The sequence below is a fragment of the Bos javanicus genome, chromosome 24 (genome assembly GCF_032452875.1).
Source record: "Bos javanicus breed banteng chromosome 24, ARS-OSU_banteng_1.0, whole genome shotgun sequence".
Classification (NCBI taxonomy): Eukaryota; Metazoa; Chordata; class Mammalia; order Artiodactyla; family Bovidae; genus Bos; species Bos javanicus.
In genome coordinates this window covers 60,242,896-60,259,360 of record NC_083891.1, presented here as the reverse complement: position 1 = coordinate 60,259,360, position 16,465 = coordinate 60,242,896, and the positions used below count along the sequence as shown (strand labels likewise).

General features: G+C 44.3%; 1 protein-coding gene across 4 annotated transcripts in view; it reads left to right on the top strand.

The window, feature by feature from the left end:
* The window catches only part of RNF152 (ring finger protein 152), a 79,266-nt gene extending 63,065 nt beyond the window's left edge, over nt 1-16,201 (top strand). For all 4 annotated transcript variants that reach the window (XM_061400354.1, XM_061400355.1, XM_061400353.1 and 1 more), the window contains exon 2: nt 7,932-16,201. In XM_061400354.1, the coding sequence (XP_061256338.1) occupies nt 8,076-8,690 (615 nt within the window). In that variant the 5' untranslated portion in view covers nt 7,932-8,075 and the 3' untranslated portion in view covers nt 8,691-16,201. The remainder of the gene's footprint in view (nt 1-7,931) is intronic.
* Nucleotides 16,202-16,465: the final 264 nt, after the last annotated feature.

Genomic DNA, 16,465 nt, shown 5'->3' with positions numbered 1-16,465 from the left:
AGTGGAAGTTCAGAGTCTTAACCACTGAACCGCCAGGGACGTCCCTGCTCAAGACTTTGAATAACCATTCTTACTCTCCAGGTTTTCTGTATCATCAAATACTGCAAACCATGATGCTCATGGGAGAAAACAGGACAACTTTTTTTTAAAGTTTGGGCTGATAGAATTCTCATTTGAGATTTGTTAGAACCCTGGGATCTACTGCCTTCTCCATGAAGACAGACAGTTGTTACACAAATTGGACTTTACACGCATTAGGCAATTGTGTCCTGAAAGAGTTGCTCTCTGCTACCAGAGGAGCAAATGTCAGCCACACACCTGCCACCGCCAAGCCATTCCCATTCTTGCCATTAATCAGAGTGTTTGCCAAGATCCAGTATAACTAAATGGTCTTGCCAGTCAAAATGCCAGATTAAATGGAATTGTAATTATTTTCTCTAATCTCATTTCAAATATTTACATTTTCTTGAATAAGTAAATGACCTGTATCAAAAAGACATGCAACTTTAAGACAGTAAGAAAAGCATACTGCGGGGTCCAGCCCCGGTGGATCCAGGGAATTCGAAGGGGAGATGGCAGCGGCGATCAGGAAACAACAGCTTATTTAAATGTTAATTAAAGATATAAAGAGTGGTTAAATAAGGATAGCTCAGTGAGGAAGTTCAGTGGAGAAAAGACGCTGAATAATTCAGCCAGAAGGTGAGAGAAAGAACGACATGGTGAGACCAAGTTTCGGTGAACAAGGCCCGCACTTTATTTTCCAAAGTAGTTTTTATACCTTAAGTTATGCATAGAGGATAATGGGGGAAGGGGTAGAGTCATGCAGTAAGCCAGGCTTTCTTCCTGCAAACTTATCATATGATAAAGTTTAGGTGATTTGCATCATTTTCTGGCCCAGAGGCCTGTTAACATTTTAAGACCCTTTCTTCAGAAAACTTATTTTTCTCTAAAGGTGATTAGTCAGGCGCCACCCTCCAAAAGCATTAGATAAAGTTGCATTCCTACAGGGCAAAGGTGTGGTGGGCTACAACAAGAAAAAGAATTAACTCAAGGGTCCCAGGTTACAAACATTAAAGCTACTACTTACACCAATTATATTAATCAATACACTGCCAGGGACACAGTAGGTAAGGGATATGGAAACTTAGCAGCAAACATTGGCCCAACAAGTGAAAATCCCTTCACCAATACAATTTCTAATCAATCTTTTAACTGCTCAAAGGAATCTGTATTTAGACAGTTTAGAACATCTTATGCCTCTCACAGTTGGGAGGCTCTGAACAATCACATGTGGCCGGAAGAACCTATTCAGGAGAGAGATGGTGGTGGGGGACAGCCCCCCGTAAAGTCAGAGGTGTAGGTGAGAGCACAAAGCAGTAAAGTAGGCAGACTCTGGTTTTGGGGGTAGATGCTCGAGAATTTCCAGGGGGACTCCTGAGGCTCGATCCCGCCTTTGCGAATGCCGAGCCTCCTTCCTCATGACCTTTGCCACTGGCGGAGTTCCTCACGCTGGCTCCCGGCAGCATACAGTGACTAGTTTAATCTCTGACCTAGAGGTTTTTTTCAGTGCGACCACTGAATTTAAGATCCTCATGTGGACCGCAGATGGAACCATCAAGGCCAGTCAGATGTAATCCGTATCAGCTCATGTCACAGTGCTGGGGAGAGGCTTCATACTTGATGTCACGGTCGCAAACCTAAGTCACAGTGTACGAAGAATCGTGAAAGTGTAAGCAGGGAAAAACTGCCTGGATTGTAGCTGGCAGCTTCCGTATCCCAGAGTTTCATATTTGAGGGTTTTGTATCTGAGGATACAGAGGGCCAGCATCCTGCTGCTGCTGCTGCTGCTAAGTCGATTCAGTCATGTCTGACTCTGTGCGACCCCAGAGACGGCAGCCCACCAGGCTCCCTGTCCCTTGGATTCTCCAGGCAAGAGTACTGGAGTGGGGTGCCATTGCCTTCTCCGGGCCAGCATCCTAGGCCATTTTAAATAAGGAGCTTGAACATTCTTGGATTTTTTTTTCTTCTTTCATTCTTGGATTTTGTGACTGAAGCGACTTAGCAGCAGAAGCAGCAGCAGAGGGGATTCTGGAACCAGTCCCCCACAGACACCGAGGGATGGATATATTTTATCAGCTTTTTTTATCCTTCTGTGCCTGGACTTCTGAAAGCCACTAAACTATAAAAACTCAGTGTAGAAGACCACCCACTAAATTCATGGGAGCACTTGATCACACCCACACTTTAATAAAGATGCTTAAAATTATGTAGTTTTTTAACAAGAAGAAATTTTCTTTTGTGAAGATACACTGGTATCGTAAAGCACCGCGTGTTGGTTGACCCTGAGCAACAAGGATGGTGTACACGCCCTCTGGTTCTGGCATTTTCCCTCCAAGTCACACCTTCCTCCGTTTATACGCATCCCAGTTTTTTAAGCGGTTTTAAAACCAGGGCATGAATTAGCTTTGAGTTCAATGATGATTCAGGGCCTTTCATTTGTATATTGTGCAATTGACATTATTTATGAGACTGTTTTTAAGTATTTTAAAATTAAGGCGTATACTTTTTTTTGTTAGCTGCTGTGTGCAACACACAGGGATCTAAGTTCCCTGACCGGGGATTGAACCTATGTCCCCTGTAGTGGAAGCTCAAAGCCCCAACCACGGGCTGCCAGGGCAGTGTAAAAACTACTGTTTTATGAAGATATGTTTGACTATGAGTTGTATCTTGTAAAACATATTAGTTTGAGAAGGCCCTCCCTTAGCTGTTATTCCTCTTTTTGTGGTCTGTCTGGTTGGTTTCTATTTTATTTTTAACCTTTGCATTCTTTCAAAATAAACTGTAGTGACATTTAAAACTCATCCCAGCGTATTTCAGCTTGCACCTGTGCTCGTGCATTCTGCCCACACACTCTTTCCTCTGGACTCCGAGTGTTTGCTTTGAGCGTCGCGTCTCGCTCCTGTAAGGACGGTAATGGCCAAGACAGGCTGCCTGTGGTGCTCTCGTGCTCGTGTCTCCTGTGCTCGACTGGGGATTTTGAGTCTCTTGTCTAGCTGATGTGGACCTTATTTTTTTATAGTTGACTCACATCTTTTGGGTTTATGAAAGGAAGAAAGGGAGATGAAAGAGAGAAAGAATGATTCATCTTTAGCTTTGGTCCAGAGCCTCATAAATCTTCTTCTCTTTACCTAACTAATCATCATCATTACTAATTATGAGACAGGAAATAAACTGGAATTCAGTTCGGGCTGGCTTCACATAGAGCAAATCGGCGTATAAATCAAGAGGCTGTCCTGTCATCAGAAAGACTTGAAGAGCTGAGCAGAGAGGGGAGGAACTGTTTCCCCTCTGCTTTTGTGTTTGGCCTCTGTTTTAAGGCCTACTGTTGGATAAAGTTGGAAATTTTAACTTGGATATGTTGGAAATTGAGTCGTATAATCTAATCTTAAGGGAGCTCGACACCAATTAAGTGAATGTTACTTGGAACATAAATTCATGAATAAAGTGCATGTTGGTTTTGTTGAAAAACGGTCGTGTGGCAGGTCTTGGGGCAGAGCCAGGGGACTCCGAGCCTTCCTCCTCCCTGGGCTGTGGCTCACGGCTGCCCTTCAGGGGCCAGGAGTGCCCTGGGCAGATTGTGCCCACACCTGGCAGTGTCCAAGTTGGAAGGAAGGAGGCATTGGCACCAGGGCTCCCTTAGCCCTTCACTGCCTGGCCATGCCTGAACTCGCCCTTCAGCCACAAACCTTCAGCCGTGTGTGTGTGTGTGTGTGTGTGTGTGTGTGTGTGTATGTATCCTGGTGGCTCAGACTGTAAAGAATCTGCCTGCAATGCAGGACACCCAGTTTCAATCCCTAGGTCAGGAAGATCCCCTGGAGAAGGGAATAGCAACCAACTCCAGGATTCTTGCCTGGAGGATCCCATGAACAGAGGAGCCTGGTGGGCTACAGTCCATGGGGTCGCAGAGTCAGAATCGACTGAGCAACCGAGCACTCACACACTCCTCACAGTCTCAGGCTGCCTGGAACGTTGTCGTCTGAGGGACGTGCTGGGAGGGGTCCCTGGGTTTCCTCCCTCGCCACCCCTGTTCTTCCGTTCAGCCAGGCTTAACAATAAGTGCTCCCTAAGTGCCTGGCTGCAGTCTGCTGTGTCTGTCTCTGGTTGAGATCCCTTCTCTGGAGGTGCCATCTAGCTCTCTCAGGCCTGGTCCTGACTTTGCTCTGCAACATCAGACCCATGTTTTCAGCTTCCTTTTGATTCTTTAGCATCTTCCTGAGTGTCTGATTTCTTATACCGTCCCCACACCTCAAATGGAGTCCATCCCAAACAGGACTCATCGTGTTTCTGTCCACCTTTCCTGTTTCTCTCGTGTCTGTTTCACCCTCCTCTCTCTCGGCCTTTGCCTCTTCCCCTTACAACCTCGTTGTCAACGTGGCCAGATCCCACCTGACTCCTGTACGAGCTGTCAGCACTTTTGATCTCTTCGTCCTCATCACCACTGTTGACTTCAGACACACACACACATGCACACACGCCTCATCTCTTGTCTAATATTACAGTAGCTTCCCAGCAGGTCAGCACTTTTGATCTCTTCATCCTCATCACCACTGTTGACTTCAGACACACACACACATGCACACACGCCTCATCTCTTGTCTAATATTACAGTAGCTTCCCAGCAGGTCAGCACTTTTGATCTCTTCATCCTCATCACCACTGTTGACTTCAGGCACACACACACATGCACACACGCCTCATCTCTCGTCTAATATCACAGTAGCTTCCCAGCAGTTCTTTCCAGTCTATTGACCGTGGCTCCCTGATGAATCCCGCGTCTTTGGCACTTGGGGCTGTCCACAGTTTGTGGTCTGGGGCCTGTGGCCTGGGCCTGGGTCCACTCACCTCTCCCCTCCCTGTGGGCTCTGCTCTCCCCAGCTGGACCTGCGGGAGGGTGTGTGCAGGTTCTGTGTGAATTTTGTTTCTTTAAAAGGCATCCAGGGACTTCCTGGTGGATCAGTGATTAAGACCTCGCCTTGCAATGCAGAGGGTGTGGGCTCGATGCCTGGTCAGGGAGCTCAGATCCACAAGCCTCGCAGCCAAGAATCCAAAAACAGAAGCAATAAAGGCTTTAAAAAAATAAAAAGTCAAAGGTGTCTGCATCAAAGACCTACGCTTCTAGCCTAAAACTCTGAAGCTCTTTCTTAGAGATGGCATCTGTAAGTTACTCTTGTGTTAGAGAAAACCTAGCCAGTGTCACAGCTAGAGTACAAAAGTAACTCTGTAATTAATTGTTCACCCCTTTTCCTTTGCTCATGCTGGTTTCTGAACTTGAAAGTAGCCTGCCCCTGATGTTACCTGTCTAAATCCTCTCCATAATCCAGACTTTTCACTGAGCCTCTATGATTGCTCCATCCAGCTCCAGTAAGGCAAGCGTCACTATATTTATAACTATTTAATTGCATAGCTGTTTAAGTACCTCTAGTCTGGGAGTTTCTTATGGGTGGTGACAATGTCTTTTGTTACAAAGGACAAAAATAACTACCATAATGCTTGACACATGGTAAATATTCAATGAGAATTTGAATGAATAAATGAACGGAAGAGAAAATACGTTCATGAGTTCATTCTTGCCTAACTTTAAATAGCTTAGGAGTGCTTTTTGGGTCTGATTCATCTTATTAATCTATCATGGCTAGTATTGTGTTTTTTGCATGATAGATACTCAGTAGATATTTATTTTTTTAATTTCTTGTTTCAGTTTTATTGAGGTATAATTGACAAAATAGATTGTAAGACATTTAAAATGGACGCTTTAAAGTACGGAAATAAGTATGCATTGTGAAAGGACTCCCCACATCTCATTGATTAACACATCCATCATCTCACATCTTAATCTTTTTTTTTCTTTTGGTGAGAATATTTTAAGTTCTACACTTAGCAGATTTCAATTCTTCCGCAACTATTTCTTGAAGTAGTGGATAGATGAGCTGCTGCTAAGTCGCTCCAGTCGTGTCCGACTCTGTGCGACGCCATAGACGGCAGCCCACCAGGCTCCTCTGTCCCTGGGATTCTCCAGGCAAGAACACTGGAGTGGGTTGCCATTTCCTTCTCCAATGCATGAAAGTGAAAAGTGAAAGTGAAGTCGCTCAGTCGTGTCCGACTCTTAGTGAACCCATGGACTGCGGCCCACCAGGTTCCTCTGTCCATGGGATTTTCCAGGCAAGAGTACTGGAATGGGGTGCCACTGCCTTCTCCGGATAGACGAGCAGTTGATTATAATATGCACCTTCTGAATGCTATGTTACTATATTTTATTTTCAATAATTTAAGTCCTCTTACTACAGCAAAACCAGTCCATCCTAAAGGAGATCAGTTCTGGGTATTCATTGGAGGAACTGATGTTGAAACTGAAACTCCAATACTTTGGCCACCTGATGCAGAGAGCTGACTCATTTGAAAAGACCCTGACGCTGGGAAAGATTGTGGGCAGGAGGAGAAGGGGACGACAGAGGATGAGATGGCCGGATGGCATCACCGATTCAATGGACATGAGTTTGGGTGGATTCTGGGAGTTGGTGATGGACAGGGAGGCCTGGCATGCTGTAGTCCATGGGGTCGCAAAAAGTCGGACACAACTGAGCGACTGATCTGATCTGAACTACAGCAAATATTTTAAAATGTTTCTCTTTTGATTGTCAGCATTAATTTTTATCAGTGATTATTTCTGACTTTAACCTTTTTCTACATTTTGATTTTGATCTTAAATCGTAATCACCGTGGAGGGGTGTATTCATAATTTCAGAAAGGAAATCAGAATGACAAAGAAGGTTCTCTTTTTAAGAAAAATGTGAAGGAGGTTATCTATATTATTAGCTCCTGCTTCTAGGTGTAGGTGGGGTTCTAGGACTAGCAATTATTTCTACAACAATGGTTGAACAGTTTTTTCCAGAGTCATCATGGTTCCATTCAGAACACATAATTCGGATGCTTTCAATAGGAAATGGTGTTGGGCAGCATTTATTAAAACATTTGATGGATTCCTTAAACTCCAGTTAAGTTGAACTAAGTTATCCTGCCTCCTGTCAATACCAGAAGGCTAACATTCTTCTTCTCCTCTTTTTTTTTTTTTTTGGTGAAGGCTGTTTGCCAGTTTTCTTTGACAATAATACTTGATTATAATCAGTGAATTAATGATATCTGCTTTTGGTCTTGTTGATGCAGTCCCAAATAATCATGAAATTAAAAGAACTGACTGAAACATACTAGTGATCCTGTGTATGTTTGTGACCCTTACTGCCTAAAGAGTCATTGTTGTTATTTGGCGGTTGTTTTGACTCTTTTTAAAGCCATTTGACAGAAATTGCCTTGGTTCAGGAGATTTGGTGGGAAAGATAACCAATACCTGTGTGTGCTTATTTGGTGGTACCATTTTAATAACCCGTGAGAGAGGAATAGTCCTAACCCACATCCATCCAGTGAGCTGGTTATGTGACGTACCTAGATTTGTAGAGGTGCCTGTATCTGGCAATGAGCACTTACAGGATGGTGAGCAGAGTCAGGAAAAGGTCAGAGGCGCACAGGAAAGAAATTTAGGAAATGCTAGAAGCTTATTGGAAATGAGAGAATTTCTGCAGTATGTTTAGAAGAACAGTTCAGAAGAACAATAAAACAGAAACAGCAGGCTCCCTCTGTAGAACATTTGGGGGGCATTGCATACCCTGTAGAGATACTTGTTTCTTTAGAAATAAGAAAAGTATTCGAGGAGAGGACTTGCTCACTCATTGTCCACTGGACATCCCGGGACTCTTCCAGTCTCAGGAGCGGGAAACTTGTACTCGTTTAACCCGACATCCAGACTTTCGAGCAGTGAAATACATCCATCTCGGCTTGCTGGAAGTAATTCACTTTGTGTGCGTTTTTGTCTCCTTCAGAAATGCCCGAGCCTGAGTATGCTGGAAGCCCGTGAGCGCCCCGACCCCCCGGCGACTGCGGCGAGGCCCTCCGAGGAAGCGCGCTGAGCGGCGGACTCTGACTCGGGATCGGCCCGGCCGTGCCCTCGGCGCCCGGCGCTCGCCATGGAGACGCTCTCGCAGGACTCGCTGCTGGAGTGCCAGATCTGTTTCAATTACTACAGCCCCCGGCGGAGGCCCAAGCTGCTGGACTGCAGGCACACCTGCTGCTCCGTGTGCCTGCAGCAGATGCGGACGAGCCAGAAGGACGTGCGGTGCCCCTGGTGCCGGGGCACCACCAGGCTGCCCCCGGGCTTCTCGGTGTCGCAGCTGCCGGACGACCCCGAGGTGCTGGGGGTCATTGCCATCCCACACGCCTCCGAGCACACGCCGGTCTTCATCAGACTCCCGAGCAACGGGTGCTACATGCTGCCCCTGCCCGTCTCCAAGGAGCGCGCGCTGCTGCCCGGCGACGCGGGCTGCCGCCTGCTGCCCGGGGGCCAGCCGAAGGCGGTGGCCATGGTGAGCGTCCCCGCGGCCGAGCAGCAGCCCCTGCAGCCCGCGGCCCCGGGCGAGGCGGCGGCCGAGGAGCCGGAGCGGCGGGGCGCGGCCAAGAGCTCCACCTGGTCCGGCGTGTGCACCGTCATTCTGGTGGCCTGCGTCCTGGTCTTCCTCCTGGGCATCGTGCTGCACAACATGTCCTGCATTTCTAAGCGCTTCACCGTGATATCCTGCGGCTGAAGGGCCGCAGGCAGGGCTCCGTGGGGGCCCGCTCGGGGCTGAGCAGCTGTTGGTGGGGGGATCGCGGTGAGAAGGCGGGGGCCGCTGACCCCGGGGGGCCGGGTGCTGGCCCCCGGGCCCTGGGCCGCCATTTGATTACCCGAAGTCAGACACGAAGGGCAGACCCGCGGTCCCAGCCCGAAAGCAGGCGGAGCCCTCGGATCCCTGGTGGCGACAGCTTCGAAGACGGTTGCATGCATCCTCATAATCACCTATTAAACGGACTGTAATTTATCATTTCTCCAAATCATGTTACAAGGTAGACCTATTCTACTTAGACGTTAAACTGTTGGAAGTGCATACCATGTGATCTTCTCTAAATGTGGTAGATTAAAACAAAGATGCTCTGCATACAAGTAGAATTAAACCTGAAAATCCATGTAAAAATTCAACTGCAACATGAAGTGCTGGTTTCTTTCCTTTTTTTGAGAAAATGAGACCCTGTCTCCATTTAGTTGTATGACTTTTTACACCATTTTGAATGGCACCCAAAGTAAAATAAGTTAAGTGGACAGTTGTCTTTTCAAGAACACGTCTGAGCGAGCGTTTCCAATGTGCTGTGTTTGTCACGTACCTTCGTTTTTCTTCCCTTGCAATTAGAGCTCGCTTGTGTTTATTAAACCGAAGGCCGACAGGGGAGCAATAAACTGAGTAATAATGAGAAATGCCTAATCCCACAGGAAACCCACATGCCAATTTTTCTCAAGCCATCTCACAAATAAGAATTTTAAATGTAAATATTTGTAAATATTTACATTGTAAAATGTAAATATCTGTGTGTGTGTGTCATTTGATTTACCTCAGGTCTTGAGTCTTTTCAGAAGAATCTCAGGACTGAGACTTGTAGGCGTGAGCGTGTCCAGAGTCTGAAGCGGCGGCCGCCTGGGCCCCCCACAAGGTGTCACAGACGTGTCACTTCCATACTTGCTCCTCTTCTGCGTGTTCAAGTCCTGTATTCTGTAAGGCACAAACGGAGAATACAGAAGATTCTGTCTTTTCTCCCAGTTTTGATGTGTTCTCACAGCCGTGAGTGTTGGTAACTGCTAACAAACCTGCACTGGCATTTTAAGACAGTCCATGGTTACTTCCTGAAAGAGATGGCTCCACGAGAGTTCAACCATTCCACACTCCAGTTTCTTCTTGTGGGCAGAAGTGAGATCTTCTCTTGTATTTCAAGATATGTTTTTATTGAGAAAAATGGTAAGGTGAACTAGCAATTCACATTCCCAGTTTAAGTGGACCAGTTCATCATAAATTCTCAAACGTTCTTAAATGTTTAATGGCCTACAGTTGCTCATGAAGAAAGATCTGCTGGTTTTAAATGAGCATTCTATGCCTGAATATGTGTGCATTCAGACATAGCTGTGCGCTTTACAGTTCTAGTTTCTTTTATGGAATTCATGAAGCAAGTGGTGCGTGCCAAGCCCCCCCGCCCCCATTCACAGATATGTCCATGTTCCACTGAATTCCTGAAAATGGGGCAGAAAGATAAGCAGTGACTGCCTCCAAAAAGTAAGGCTAGAAATAATCCTTAAGACTGAGGTAATTTAATTACCTACATGCTAACTTTCACCTCGGAGAAGGCAATGGCACCCCAATCCAATACTCTTGCCTGGAAAATCCCATGGACGGAGGAGCCTGGTGGGCTGCAGTCCATGGGGTCGCTGAGGGTCGGTCGCGACTGAGCGACTTCACTTTCACTTTTCACTGTCATGCGCTGGAGAAGGAAATGGCAGCCCACTCCAGCGTTCTTGCCTGGAGAATCCCAGGGACGGGGGAGCCTGGTGGCTGCCGTCTGTGGGGTTGCACAGAGTCGGACATGACTGAAGTGACTTAGCAACTTTTACCTTCAAGCAGCACAAAATATGCACATTAAAGTTATGGCATTAACTGAGATAAAATGACAGTATAATGAATGAATCCCAAGCTAATATTCATTGACATGAGAATTTGATATAAAAATATGAACTCGGGTTTTTCATATCTTTCAAATTCGTCATTAGCCCTTTAGGAAATGTATTTGAAATCTCAAACTAGAAATTAGGTTAAAATGCCATTTTATTGTGTAAGCTATTGGGCATTATACAACAAATAATCTAGGATTTGTTTGGTATTAATAATTTAGGTATCATATTAGCTGAATACTATCCTCTATTACGTAACCTAATATACTGTTGGGTTAGTTTCAATTTCTCAAACTCTCCCAGGCTGCTGTGATGCATGTCTGACCTAATTTCTATTCCTCTTGGGGAAAAAAACCCACAGAAATGTTACACTAAGGGTTCTGCATTTCAAATGGACTTTACCCTTGTAATGTTAAGTCATGCCATATTCAAATTATTTTTGTGAATGATATCTACATATGTTTATGTCCTATATGAAATGACTAGCCCTGGAGTGTAGTGTGATAGAATTCTACATGGTCTGTAGGTTATATATAGACACTGACATATGTGATGATGCAGTGCCCTGTGTTTCTTAGCACAAACCCGTATAGTACAAATGTCCACATACTTTTTACTTAAAATCCCAATTGCAGTTTAGCAGTGCAAAATTAATCGGCTCTATGATAGATTCTTGACATTATAATTTAAGGTACAATAGCAACCCAAATCAGAATTTTTGTGTGAGTCTTACTGATGTAAAGCCGTTGTGGATTCTGCCTGCTAGTTATTTATTTGTGTACCTGCGTATCAGCGTGCAATCCTGTGTGTGAGTGTGCGCATGTATGCGACGTCTCAGCCTGCCGGATAGAATCTTATAGGCTTAGTGTTGTTTAATGTTATTTGGCATCCACTGCTCTGGCCTCTGGCACTTACTCGTGACCCTGAGAACACGTCTACCCCATGTGACGCAAGCCCAGTGACACCATCAGCCAGAACTCACAGTTCACATCAGTGAAAAAACTCACAATGGAAAGCACAGCAAGTCGGATCTGAAAGCAACCTCTGGTGGCTTGATTTTTTAGATGACTCCCCTCAGACCCACAGAGCTGCAAGACGGTTTGTTCTGCAGCAAAAGGGGGACCAGGACTTTGCACGACGGTTTCCTCCTGCTCCTTCCTAGACCTGTCGCCATCTCTGCTGGGCTACGATCTCCTTTCAGGGTGGATGAATACCCTTTACTAACTCAACTACTGTTTAAGGTCTTTGTTTTTGTAGATTTATATATTCGTTTTAGTTAGCATCTACCTCTCTGGGAAATGAAAGGAGGGTTGATTTAGGGATGAGTATAGACAAAGAGAACATGTGATCTGAATTTTTTGAGTTGCAAAACATTGATTTCCCCCCTGCCTCCCACTTTACCTGTAAAGGACAGTAAGTGTTGTATAAATAGTAAACTATAAGAAGCATGGATTTTTCTTTATTAATGATCTTGACATAACCAAGAGAATGCTGAATATGCTAAGTAGAGTGAAGTATGCTATCAAAAAGCATTGTTTTTGGAAAATTTTGTACAATGACCTGGGGCATAGGTTGTGATGAAAAGGCAATAGGTTCTCTGTTCCAGTCATACTTTATGATCAGAAACCTATAAGATATTTCCTTTAAAAATATAGTTAAGTTTAATCTTGCACGTGACTTAAGAGTGGTTCCCTTGATGGTTAAACCTTGTACTGGTGCAGCCCTTGGGATCTTCATGATTGGCGCTGCTCAATAGAATGTTCTGTGATGCTGGAAATGTTCTAGAAGGTATGCTGTCCAATACAGTAGCCACACTGGTTACTGGGCAACTGAAATGAAATTAGTCTGAATGAGGAACTGGATTTTGTATTTTAAGTTAATTAAATTGCTGCCACTCACGTGTGGCAAGTGGGCACCATTATCGGACAGCGGAGTTCTGGAGGGCTGTGCCATGGGATCTAGCGTCAGGGTGTTAGTGGAGTAAACAGCAGGTGGAGAAGACAATTTGTGGTTTAGTGACATGCAGTTGGCTTAAATTTTTTTTTTCCTTTCTGGGCTTAAAAATAAATGATCTCAAGTATGACAGTAAAACTGCATTGATTGCCCTTTGGGGTCATTACTTAGATACTCTGGGCCAAGGAAAACTCAGTGAAGCTTAAAAGAGTGCTTGATAAAGCCCCTTTTCTGGGATCATTAGCTGCATGGGAATCTATTGTCCAAAAATAGTAAGTAGTTAGACAGTAGCTGTGAAATGTTTGACCTGCATGACCTGTACTGGGAAACTGTGTTTAGGGTCTTGTGGCCAAAAAGTAAATGTTACAGAAAAAAAGAAGAAAGCCTAATGAAATCCCTCTTCACTTTCAACATCTTACTCAAACTTCATCACTGCATTAGTAAGGTGTGAAATATAAGAGCAAGCCTGTTTTGCAATGTTCACAGGCAGTGTTTTTGTTTGCCCTTGAAGTCTGCCAGCTCGTCCTTGTATTTGAGGGGGGCATAGGTGGGCATCGTTTTTCAGATGCCAGACTAAAATGTAGGTACTATTTTTAGAGTGAGATTTGACATTGTTTTAGTCTTTTTTTTTCGTCATCACTGAAATAATTGAAGATTTGAATCCTTGCACAATGACACTTTGTTTGACATTAGGAAAACATCGTCCATGGAATGTAAAAACCTGAAGGTTATTAAAGTTACTAAAATTGCTTTTTAAGTGAGTAAAGGGAAGCAGAAAATTCAATTTGAGATATATTTTCATTGATCAGACTCTTCCTGATAGTAGAGTATTTATTCCAGTCTAGATTTTGATTTAAAGAGCTCTCATAGTTTTATTTGAAAACTTGCACTATGTCTAAAGTGGTTAGTCTGCTTTTTATTGTCCAAAATAATGTTAATCAAATGCATTTGTTTCAATTTAGCAGATTTTTTAAATATAGAACTTGTCAATGAGCGAGACTCTTTAGTTTGTCCTGAAAAATGATTACATTTTTTGCCCAATAATAGATTTTCTTTAGACTCATGAGGAAATTAGAGGTCCAAAGATTATTGATATGGGAGGAGTGAGATGCCAGTGGTTTGAATTTCTGTCTTCTCTTAGAAAAGTGATGCTGCCAGCTAGTCAGCATTTTGTTTCCACACGAGGCGTGTCATCAGTCAGTTAGTCTGTCATCCTGGACCCAGAAGGAGAAGCTGTCCCTTACCGTTTTCATCATTCTCAGGAAAACGTTACCCACAAAGCAATCCTTACCAGAACGGGAACTGCAGAGAAGAATGAGGCAGTCAAGATAATTCAGTAACTGTTTGAAAGTGATAGTCTATTTCAAGAGATGATGACCAGTTGCGGAATTTTGTTAAACATGAAACATTTCTAAAAAAAATAAGTGGAAATTCAAGCCATTGACTTTGCTGACACAACTGATTCACTGTATAAAGATATATGTCTATACATACAGGATAAACATATGCGTATATATAGGCACACGATTTAGCTGTAACTGAAGCTTAAAAAGTCAAGTAAAATGTTTGTCATGTTTTCCAATGTGGGTTATATAATGTTGAATTTAGGTATTAATTTTCCAACAAACACTATAGGCCACATCCATTTTGTCAAACCAGCTATCTTTGGAGTGTCTATATAACTAAGCTCTCGAGACTTCATATATATGAAGAGGTGAGTTCTACCATATGAAGAACATTAGTGGGTGGGACATTTAATTTCTGTCTTCCGAATGACGTATTTTTTGGCTCTGCTCAGGTGGTCGTGAGTAGAGCACCATTATTCTTGAACTCTTGCAATATGGCTCCATTTTTCTGCAGAAGTTTCCTTGCACAGTTGGGCCAATGATTTTTTTTTTCAGGATTCACTGCCTGGGGTATCCCACTGTCTATATCTCACTTATGATGTAGTGGTGCTTGAAAACACTCATCTCGTTAGCTGGACTTTATTATTCTAGTCTAAGGTTTTTGATACTATTCATATTATGATCTTTTTTAGAGACAATCAGTAATATTTGGGGCAAAAGTACTGAGGGGTCTCTTGAAGTCTGCAACAGCATGTATTTCTGTTTGTTTTTCTGAGGTATGTTCTCTTATAGCTGGCCTGGTTCTTCTAGAACACTGCTGTAAGCTCATCATGGGGTGCAGGGCTGGTAGCCCCTGTGAAGGTCTTCTGTGATCTCCGTGGGCTGTGTTACTGGATTATTCTAATGAGAGTGTTCCAAAGGGAAGCTCAGTTTTTAATTTGACATTTGCATTTTGAGAATCCAGAAGTAGACATTTGGATATGATGGCAGTGAAGGAGCATGGGCTGAAAAAGGAGGAAATAGATGAGGCAGGTGCCCCTTAAGGGGAACAAGTTGAGGCAACTATGTCACCTCTCTTTCGAGAGTGGGAGGACACAAGAGCTGGTGTCTTTCACTGTGCTGCAGAAAACTCCCGGTTGCATTTTCCTGGCTGAGAGACAAGCGGACTTTTAGGCAGGCCCTGTGTGGTGGCGGTGGGGATGTGACCTTGAGTCTGTAGCAAAAGAGAGGCAGGCACGCCCAGGAAGTGAGAAGACAGTGGCACAAAGGGAGGAAGCCCTAGTGAGACTATAGCTCCTAAGCCAAACAGAAGCTGAAGGTCAGTCGTGGCAGAAACCAGCTGAAGGAAGAATACAGAAGAGTGGGAGTTAACTTAGCCAAGCACAATGCGTCGTTCCAGTACAGCCCAGCGAACTCAATTCAGGATGTGTCAACTGAAGACCTGGGAAGGTGCTCAGCTGATGGGAGCGTCGGAGGAGGCCCTACTGGGTGTCAGGCGGCAGACCATACAGTTTCAGGACCTGCTTTCGGGATGGCGGTTCAGTCATGACGGACAAACTCCAGGGATGTCCTCTTACCTGAGGAGTGCGGTGCCCACACCTGTGGGTGTAACCTGACTTGAGTAGGTTGATACTATTGGGAAGGCTCATTCAAGAACATTTCGGTTTCTCTCCTGGTTGTGGTCATTTACCATATTTTATTCTACCACTAGTTCCCATTTCGCTCCATTGGCAGTTGCAGGAGGCTGGTTTCAGCCTGGGATGGTTACACGCTCCCAGCATAAGCCACACAGCCCCTTGGACGGCTCCGCTGGTGGGGTTCCTGGCCTTCTTGATAACTAGTACTCCAGTAAAATGGCTAGATGAATGCTGCTCAGAGGCTGTTAACGCAAGTCCTTTACCTGTTTCATTTACAGTTCCATGGATTATTTATTTTAGAATCTTTTTTCAGGGGCCAAACAGCCCTACAGATAAATGAGCTGCTGGGCTGTGTAGAGAATATTGTCCAAATGTTGCCAAATACTGACTTCATAAGGGGGATATCAAGCTGCTGTTTATCAATCTGAATGTCTTAAAAGCATTCTTGCTTGCTCTCTCTGTGGTAGGTGGTGTCTTAGCAAGTCCTGAGTTTTCCAATGAACCCGATTTTAATATGTGGTATTTTTGTACGCCGATCTGGTGTCTTGTCCTTTGTATATGCGGTAATGTTGATTTTATGACTACTGTTAAAACACATTTGCTATGATTAAAATTCATGAAATGATTTCAAATAGACTCATGTGTTGGTTTTCTTCCCCTCAACCTCACGAAGAGAGAAAAAAAAGCTGGCTGGAATTTTCATCATCAGAGACTCTAAGAATTTTAATAGACTTGGGTCATAAAGCAACAAGGAGCTCCTGAGCCAAGGATTTTAAGTGGAGGTGACCTTTAAGTGGCTCCTCTGAGAAGCTAAAGAATGCATTTTAATGAGTAAGTCCAAGTGTGTTTTTGTGCAGTTGGGGTTTTTGTGACTTCTGGTGGCCCCACCTTCATCC